We start from the raw sequence: 9,839 nt of genomic DNA on the forward strand, positions 1-9,839 counted from the left end.
CCCTCTGCCTCCAGACACGCTGTTGGGAGGATGGTCTCAGCCAGGCCAGAGTGTGCGGCAGGGCGTGGGGTGCAGGTTCTTTTTGTCCAGCTCCCCGAGGGCACGCGCTGCACGAGAGGGAGCCGTGGCCTGGGTTTCTTTCTGCCTTTCGGGCCTCGTCAGCTTTTGTCTCCGAAGCCCGGAGCTCCGGGGCGGCCCTGGCTCCGGCGCCCTCTCCCGGGTGGGGGTCTGCACGCTACCTCCTCGCCAGCTCGGTGCAGGGGGCGCCCGCTTCTCTCCCCGCCCCCGGCCTGGACCCGCCCCCGCGCCTGTGTCACGGCGGGGCCGGGGGCGGGGAGCTGCCGGGCGGGACATCCGGCCACGGTCCCTCGCCGCGCCCGCCAGCCGCCCGCCGCCCGCTCCGGCGCCGCAGCCCGGGAGCCGGCCACCCCCACGCGCGCCGGGTTCTCCCGCCGCCGCACCCCTCCCCAAGCCCTCCCGCCAGTGGCGGGCCCAAGTCCCCGGCTCCCGCCCCCAGCCCGGGCCCGCCTCCCCGGCTGCCCGCCGACCTGCCGGGCCGGCGCAGGCCCCCACCTCTGGAGCACCATGTTCCCCCGCCCGCTGACCCCCCTGGCGGCCCCAAATGGCGCCGAGCCCCTGGGCCGGGCGCTGAGGCGGGCCCCGCTGGGCAGGGCCCGGGCCGGGGTTGGGGGGCCGCCCCTGCTGCTGCCGTCCATGCTGATGTTCGCGGTGATCGTGGCCTCCAGCGGGCTGCTCCTCATGATCGAGCGGGGCATCCTGGCCGAGATGAAACCCCTTCCCCTGCACCCTCCCAACCGCGAGGGCGCGCCCTGGCGCCAGGCCCTCCCCAGGCCTGGGGGCCTGTCCCTGGAGGCCGGGGACCCGGACTTGCAGGTGAGGCAGGACGTCCGGAACCGGACCCTGCGGGCAGTGTGCGGACAACCAGGCATGCCCCGGGACCCTTGGGACTTGCCCGTAGGACAGCGGCGCACCCTACTGCGCCACATCCTCGTGAGTGACCGCTACCGCTTTCTCTACTGCTACGTCCCCAAGGTGGCCTGCTCCAACTGGAAGCGGGTGCTGAAGGTGCTGGCGGGCGTCCTGGACAACGTGGACGTCCGCCTCAAGATGGACCACCGCAATGACCTGGTATTCCTGGCCGACCTGCGGCCCGAGGAGATCCGCTACCGCTTACAGCACTACTTCAAGTTCCTGTTTGTGCGGGACCCGCTGGAACGCCTCCTGTCTGCCTACCGCAACAAGTTTGGCGAAATCCGAGAGTACCAGCAGCGCTATGGGGCGGAGATCGTGAGGCGGTACAGGGCTGGCGCCGGGCCCAGCCCTGCAGGGGACGATGTCACCTTCCCTGAATTCCTGAGATACCTGGTAGATGAGGACCCTGAGCGTATGAATGAGCACTGGATGCCTGTGTACCACCTGTGCCAGCCGTGCGCTGTGCGCTATGACTTCATAGGCTCCTATGAGAGGCTGGAGGCTGATGCCAACCAGGTACTGGAGTGGGTGCGGGCACCGCCCCATGTCCGGTTCCCAGCCCGCCAGGCCTGGTACCGGCCGGCCAGCCCCGAGGGCCTGCACTACCACCTGTGCAGCGCCCCGCGGGCCCTCTTGCAGGATGTGCTACCCAAGTATATCCTAGACTTCTCCCTCTTTGCCTACCCACTGCCTAACGTCACCAGGGAGGCCTGTCACCAGTGACCGTGGGTAGGGGCCAGTAGCTGTCGGCGAGGGGTGTTGACAATGCCAGCTGCCTGCCATTTAGAGAAACCCTGGCTCTGGGGACCTGGGGCTTCTCCAGATGCCTGGATGGCTGTGACTGCCCTTGGAAGTTCCTTGTCCCGGGTGGATACCCACAGCGGCTCAGAGTGCAGGGTCAGTTGGACAGGAGGCTTGGGGTTCCCCGCTGGGGGGATTTCTTAGGGGCCGAGTGACCTTTCCTGCCCTGGCCCAGGCTAGACACCAGTTTGCCAGCAAAGCAGCGCATCTGTTCTGAAGATTAGCTCCAGGCTTCTGGCTGCAGGGACTGTGCCGTCCACTTCATCTACCTTAACCTGTGGCCAAACCTAGAGGTGACACCAGTCAGGGCGGGGATGGGGGTTGGTGGTGGTACTGGGCTCTGATGGCCATTCACCCACTCCCTGTGCCTCGGGGCTGCAAGCAGCATTCGTGCCTTATAAATGACTTCTGTGCCTTTCTGCTTCAGACTCAGAATTTCCTGCACTTTCCAGATTCTTTCCGTTTCTCCAAGGAGAGGAAAACTGAGTCAGGGCCCTTGCCTGGTAGCTCCAGGACCTGGCCCTGCACACATCCAAAGATCCCCTGTGCCCAGCCTTTCTTGGAGGGGGGCTCTAGGCACCCTCTCCCTTCCCCCCAGGGTTGTGACTGTGGCTGGTGTATCTGGCTGTCTCTTTTCTGACTCATTTATTTAAAATTTGTACTTTTTGATAGAATGCTTGTGAAGGCTTTGTTTTCCACATTGCTGAATTTGTAATAAACGTGGTTTTGTATACAAAGCCAGCATCTGTAATTGTCCTTTGGAGCTCCTGTGTGTGCAGTCTCTCCATGATGCCTGTCCCCCCAGGTCAGGAGAGGGAGCTTGAGGGTAGAGAAAGTGAGACCAAGTTTAAGTTGCTCGGGGCAGTCCAGGGGGCCATTTCCATATCAGGGAGCCTCTGGGGGCTTCCCATAGGCCATATCCAATCACAAATGCAGCTTCTGGAATGCCACCCAAGGACAAGCCCCATTAGAAATGACCCCATGTCTGGTGCACACCTACAGGGATTATTCCCTGAAGAAGAGGGTAGGTATGAGACAATGGCTTCTCTTCCTGCTAGGCAGGAATACTTTTTGACTGAGAAGGCCACACCTGCAAAAGGGGATTGTGCTGTGAGCCACAGCAGGTTATTCCTGGCATCGAGAATTACAAAGAAGGCAAGGAGGTTGAGGGAGGAGCAGGGTCTTGCTGACTTAGGCTCAGAGGAAGTTGTGGGCGATGTGGGAGGAATACAGTCTAAGCATTAGAGGATAGGCCTCCATGTGCCTGTTCCCCCAATGCTGTCCAGAGTTCCCAGAACCACTAGGGGATGGAGAAAAGGCAGCTGAGCCCGCCCTGCCCGTGAGAGAGAAGCAAAGCCAGAGCTAGCCAACCCTTGTTAGCCCTATGTCCTGTACTTCCAGTGGGAACTGCTGTACTTAGGGACCTGAGGTAGTGGTGAGAAGTGCCAGAGGGAGTGAGGGAGGAAGGTGGGAAGTGCCCCTTTGCAGATACCTTGCTATTGGCCTGACTTTAGAGGAGAAATCAGGGGAGAGCAATTCTGTGGGTACTCATGGTTCTCCACCACAACTCCTCAGGAGACCTTTACTTGATTCTCTGTGTGGATCAGAGGCCCCTCTTTGGGGCCCCCTTGGCTCTGGGGAGCCCCCTTGGCTCTTTTTTTTTTTTTTTTAAAGATTTTATTTATTTGTCAGAGAGAGAGAGAGAGCGTGCGCACAAGCAGGGGGACTGCCAGTGAGAGGGAGAAGCAGGCTCCCCGCTGAGCAAAGAGCCCGATGCTGGCCTCCATCCCAGGACCCTGGGATCATGACAAGAGCTGAAGGCAGTTGCTTAACAGACTGAGCCACCCAGGCATCCCAGGGGCTCACCTCTGATAGCATTTAGCTGCTCCATTGTCACTGCCCTGTGACTTCTCCATCTCCCCCACTGAGAATGCAATTGTGTGAATTTGAGACCATGTCTGTCTCGTTCCTTTGACATTCCCAGGTCCTAGCCCAGGGGGCTGGCATGCAGTAGGCATGCAGATGGCCGGGCAGAACGAAGGTCTACTTCTTGCTGCGGGACAGAGAACACTGTCCTTGGAGTCATCCAAACGGATCTCTCCCCCAGCTGCCTGACCACCTTTATGAGCCTCCCCGACATCCACTGGATCACCAGAATCATAGCAGAGTCCTGGGAGAATGAATGAAGACCGAATGAGTAAAAGGACCTCTCCTAGCACCTGGCTGAATGCTAGTTGAATACCTGATCCCTCAGAGGCCTGTGGGGACAGGCTAGAAGCCAGGACACTGTGTCCCTCCAGCGCTGGAGACTGGAGCTGCCTCTGGGCAGAGCTCCTTCAACCTGTGGGTTCATTTCCCCTGCCAACCGGTCAGGCCTGATCAGTCCCTCCCTGAGCTTCCACGGCCCTCAGGAGCCCCCCTCAGCTGCTTATCCTCCCCCCTCAGCTGCTTCCCGCCCTGGGCTTGGAACAGCTGCTCATACCTACAGCAGCCACTCAGTCACCCACCCCCACTAGGGCCTGCAGCGGGGGACCCAGAAAATGCCCGCCCCCCGCCCTGCATGCCTCATTTAAATCTCTCCATAGACCAAGAGCATCCTGTTGTTATACGGACACAGAAACTGGCACAGAGAGTAAGTATCTTGCCCAAAGTCCAACCCAGGGCTGTGTGCCTCCCAGGAGGTGGAGATCGGGGTTGGTGGGCTGGGAAGAAAAGAATAGGAAAGGGAAGGAAGATGAAGGGTGGAGCGGTTGTATTGGGGGGCACTGACACACATTCTCTCTCCTCGGTCCTTTCATATTTTTTTTTTTTTTTTTTTTTTTTTTGACACAGAGATCACAAGTAGGCAGAGAGGCAGGCAGAGAGAGAGGAAGGGAAGCAGGATCCCTGCTACGGGGCTCGATCCCAGGACCCTGGGATCATGACCTGAGCCAAAGGCAGAAGCTTTAAACCACGGAGCCACCCAGGCACCCCTCTCCTCAGTTCTTTCATTCCTTCGTTTACGGAGATTCCAGTTCAATCCCGCTGACACTTACCAGTCCCTGCCCCGGGAAGAGTAGGGGTCCAATGAAGTCCTTGATGTGGTTAGCTTATTTGTTCCTCTCCTCCCGGGCAGAAAAGAGAGCCAGGCCACAGAGCACTCTGACAGCCAGAACCAGACACCTATGGTTCGGGCAGGAGAGCTGAAGGTGAGAGGGAGAGACTGTGCTGAGACAAATCGTCACCTACCACCATTTTTCCCTAGAGTCAGCCCTGGGGGACTTAATTTGTCATCTACCCTTCTTTTCAGGAAAAAGGGCCTCTTAAAAGGAGGTGTCAGAGAGCTGTGTGTGGCCCCAGTAGGGCCTGCCTTGTACTGGGCCCCCAGGTCAGACCTAGAGGTGTGTGGCCAGCTCGGAGCCACCAGGGCTAAGGCCAAGGCATCCACAGAACTGGACACCTGGACTGTGTCTTCTTGGAATTCCCCCTTTGCGTTAGGTTGGCCCTCGTCCCCACACAGAGCTACAGCCATCGGCTGGCGCCTCTGAGGACAAGGGTCCCCTTTCAAACTGGCTCCAACCTGTACAGCCTAGTTCCCCAGGGTACGGTGGAGGGGGCTGGCAGTTTTACTTCTCTCCCTGGCTGAGGGCCATGAGCAAAGGAAAAGGAGAGGAGCCCAAAGGGGCTGACCATCGGGCTCTGGGCCCTGACTCTACTCCCAGGCTCCAGTTCTGGTCCATTTTTCATCCTGTCTGATGCTGCTGCCCAGAAACCACCTCACCTTAATTTCTGAGGTCCTTTTCTCTCCTCTCCCTCCCACTCCCCCCACCCCGCACCCCCCACTGTCACCTCTGGCCCTTCCCTCCAGGAGCCTCTCACAACGCAGACCCTCTACGGCAAGCAACAAGGTCCCCACAGAACAGCTAACCACCACCCTCCCTGCCCCCAGGTGAGCACAGAACCCTCACCTTTTCCATGGGTCCCAGGATGGTCAGACCTGCAGACCCTTTCCCAGGGTGGAGCCAGTGTTTGTTTTTATTCCTTGAACCAGTCCCTGCCTGCTTTCAGGCAACAGGGGGAGTTCTTTTCTCTCTTCCTGAAGGAAAAATCCAAGTAATTAACAAAGCTACTCTGAATCGAGAGCATGTTCCCAGGGCACTGCCGAGTCCTTTGCCTTGTCACCTTCTTCATTCTCACAACCCAGCAAGGTAAGTTGAATTATTCCCATTTTATAGATAAAGAAACTCCTGCTAAGAGATAGCGGTGTTGGGATTCAAACCAGCTCCAGGTAGTGTTTGCCCCTCCCAAAGTGGGCCAACTGGCATCTGTCCTAAGTTCTCCAGCTCATTGCATCTGCTGATAAGCATCGTGTTCGTTTTCTCAGATGTTTGCACCCTTCCCCAGCCTTCGTGTTCGTTTTCTCAGATGTTTGCACCCTTCCCCAGCCTTCTTTCCCGACACTCCACGCATGATTCGGTCCACAGGACCCTCCAGCCTATTATAAAATTCTCTGAATTTGCCCACCCTGAGAATCAGCTTTCGAGCTCAGGTCCCGTGAGCAGCAGGTGTCAAGACAGAATTAGACATGCAGGAGATGGATAGGAGCAAACAGCTGTGCAGGATAAAGTGGGAGGAGCAGGAGTAGGGAGGAAGAGCCTGGCACCTGTGAACGGAGAGAGGGAAGGAAGATTGGGTGGGAAGAGTCTCAGATTACCGTGAGGCTCTAAGAAAGGCCCAGCAAGGCCAGTGGGGACTCCTGGAAGGTGTGGAAGGGGAAGGTGCGGCAGCTGGCGGCTTTGCACTTCTCACAGCAGGTTCTCCAAGGGAGATGTGAGCAGGCCACCTCCATGGCTGCCACACACCCCCCAACATGGCTGCCCTGACCCGTAGGGATTGCTCCCCTTGCATTCTGTGATGACCTTGGCAAGAACCAGAAAATCGAAGCTGGCTGAGCAAGAGCCTGTCAGCCAATTCAGTCAGTGGCTGGGGGATCCTGAGCTGAAACTCTGGCCCGTGGCCCTTTTCCGGCTTTGTTGCAGGATCACTGTGCCCCTGCCTTTCATGGGGGCTTTGGAAGACATGTATCACCAGCATGCCTAAATGCCCATGCCCTCATTTTCAGGTGGTTTTCTCTGTAGTTTACCCAGCTTGCTGCGGGTTCTCTCTGTTGTTGGTCCATGTGTGGTTGTCATTCATGGGGTGGATACTGACACTCACCTTCACTTAGATTCCATCTTGCATAGGCTCACATCCTTTCGGCTGAGAATAGACTTGCCCACAGGGAGCGTCTGGATGCTGGCGCCCGTGCCTCCCAGCAGATGTAGTCTAGGCTTCCTCCCAGTGTGATCATGCAACTGGCTTTAAACGCAAGGGGCAGCCTGAGAGGGAGGTGAGGTTGCCCTCGAGGGAGCTTCTGGGGACCCACATGCCCAGGAATACCACGTCTTCCATAGCATTCTCATCCTGAGCTCTTCGGCTTGTTACTGCCTGGTTCTGGACCCGACCACATGGAGACAAAGAGAATCACAGCTTCCATCCTGACCCCAGGGATAACAGAGTTCCAAGAGTCCCAACACTGTGGCCAAAAGGGCCATCAGGGTAGAACGGTCCAAGGGAGCTAGAGATCAGGCTGGACCCTGAAACAAGTGTCTACAAAGGGCCCCAGACTGCCTGGAGGAAGGACTTGACACAGGCTCAAGAATGGTGGATTTGGCTGGGCAGGGGTGGGGGAGATGGGGCAAGGCTTTCTGGTTGAGTAGCTAAGTCAAATGGGGGTCAGCTGACCCCTGGCAATTCTGGCATGCCTCTCCTCCACCCCACAGTGAGAAGCTGTAATGAGCGTCTTCCACAGAAGCTGCTAGATGCAGTGGCAGGCCAGTCCCCTGTGAGAGGGGTCTCCTGCTGCCTGGGTACGAGTGTCCAGTAATAAAAAGAGCAATGTTCTGACAGACGAAAGATAGAGCTGGTCTAACTAAAGTAGGAGAGCCAGGAGGGAAGAGCCATCCCCTGGGCAACTTTTAGGGAGGAGTCTTTGATTCTTGTCCCTGTGACTTCCCTCAGCCCAAGCCTCCATGGAGAACAAATATGAATAGAGGGGGGACTGGGGAAGGGATGGGCACAGAGGAGGAACACATGGAAGGGGACTCATAGAAACCTGGCGCTCCTGAAGGCTTTTCTCAGCTACTGGCCAGTTAGCCCCTCCCTCCTCTGAAGTCCCCAGTGTACACTTCTAGGAAAGTTTTCAAACCATGGTGTTGTCTGTCCCTGCCCTGTAGACTGGGGGTTTCCCAAAGGCAAAGGCCAAGCCTTGTTTTGCTTTGTATTTGGTACATAATAGGTGGTCAATAAGGGTCGAATAAGTGAAAAGTCTGATGATTGAATGGATGATTACATGGGCGTATGTGTGAATGAGTGTGTGTTTTTGTGTGCACCTGTGTGAATGGAAGGATGGATGGCTAGATACAGAAGTAGTCGATGGATGGATGGAGGGATAGGTGTGCATGAGTATGCATGTGCAGGTGTGTGAATGGGAGGACATACGGAGGTACATAGTGGGATAGATGGATGGATGAATGGGCTGACATATGGATGGGTGGATTGGTGGATGAGTGAGTACATGGATGGATGGATAGGAGTGTGTGTGCATGTGTGAATGGAAGGGTGGATAACTAGGTGAATAAGCGGATGGATGGATAGGTGGGTGGGTGGATGGATGGATGAGAGAGTACATGGGTGGTAGATGGGTAAATGGCAGCAAGGACAATAAAGGAAATGGAACTTTTGCAGGAAAAGGAATCAGGAATCACAATGGGCATCTGGCAGCTAGCATATTGCTTCTCAGAAGGAGAAGACTGGAAGGAAGGGGATATGTTCCACCAGGGAAGGAATAGCAGAGGTTTGGGAAGTGGAGGAAGAGGTGCAGGCAGAGCAGGAGAGAAGGGGTGTCACCTGGACTGGTGGTGACGTAGCCAGGTAAGAGAGAGGTCCTGAAAAGTGGAACCAAGGGAGGAGTGAGGAGGCGAGAAGTGGCCATGGGAATTCCTTAAAAGGAAGGCTTCCAACAATCAAACGCCTTGGCTAACATGGAGGTAGAAGGAGGCTGTGCTCCTGCCCATGTGTTTCTGGCCCATCTGAGCTGCCTAGAGGAAGTGGGTCTCAGCCACCGGTGGTTATTGGAAAGGGAGTCCCCTGGGGGTGGTAAGGACAATGAAGAACCCTATTCCTCCATTCCAGTCCAGGCTCTGCCACAAGCCTCTGATGATCCGGCTCAGTCCCTTCTCTGAGTCTCAGTTTCAACACCTGTCACCTTCACCATCCCATGAGAACTTGCAGATCACGAGGAAAGGAGCTTTCCATGGCATAAAACTGCACATACAGAGGGCTGGAGAACAGCAGCGGGGTGAGAGCTTAGGAGTCAGAAGGTCCTGCATTCAGAAACTTGCTCTCTTGCTGAGACGCCTAACTAACAGGGCCCATCGAACAAGTCTCTATGCCTTTCTTTCTTTTTTTTTTTTTTAAGATTTTATTATTTATTTATTTATTTGACAGAGAGAGATCACAAGTAGGCAGAGAGGCAGGCAGAGAGAGAGAGAGAGAGAGAAGCAGGCTCCCTGCTGAGCAGAGAGCCCGATGCGAGACTGGATCCCAGGACCCTGAGATCATGACCTGAGCCGAAGGCAGTGGCCCAACCCACTGAGCCACCCAGGCGCCCCTCTCTATGCCTTTCTGAGCCTGTTCCTCTACGAGCGAAATGACCAAAATAACATCTCACCCAAGGAGTTGTAGTGAGGGTTCAGAATTAGTCACAGAACACACCTAGCACTCAGTAAATGGAAGCCAATACTATTACATAGAAGGGATTTTTCAGGCCGCCGTGCACGATTGGGCAGCCAGGGCCCGGATGTAGACGGGGTCTCCCCGGAGGAATGAGCGCTTCTTTCTCATTCTCATAAAAATACTGTGTGCTCCTCAAGGCCTGCCCCTGGAAGGCCGTCTCCAACTAGCCTGGGATTAAAAGTGTCATTTCCAACTCTAATCTCTTATCTTCCACAGAGGAGAAATCTGCA

At 56.3% G+C, this 9,839-nt stretch overlaps 1 protein-coding gene across 1 annotated transcript; it reads left to right on the plus strand.

The window, feature by feature from the left end:
* Window positions 1-367: 367 nt before the first annotated feature.
* CHST14 (carbohydrate sulfotransferase 14) lies at window positions 368-2,531 on the plus strand. The gene has a single exon (XM_032343292.1). The coding sequence runs from the start codon at window positions 586-588 to the stop codon at window positions 1,714-1,716; it is 1,131 nt and encodes a 376-aa protein (XP_032199183.1). The 5' UTR covers window positions 368-585; the 3' UTR covers window positions 1,717-2,531.
* Window positions 2,532-9,839: the final 7,308 nt, after the last annotated feature.

The sequence above is a fragment of the Mustela erminea genome, chromosome 5 (assembly GCF_009829155.1).
Source record: "Mustela erminea isolate mMusErm1 chromosome 5, mMusErm1.Pri, whole genome shotgun sequence".
NCBI lineage: Eukaryota > Metazoa > Chordata > Mammalia > Carnivora > Mustelidae > Mustela > Mustela erminea.

Coding starts and splice junctions, on each gene's coding strand:
- CHST14 (XM_032343292.1), top strand. CDS start 586: ATGTTCCCCCGCCCGCTGACCCCCCTGGCGGCCCCAAATGGCGCCGAG.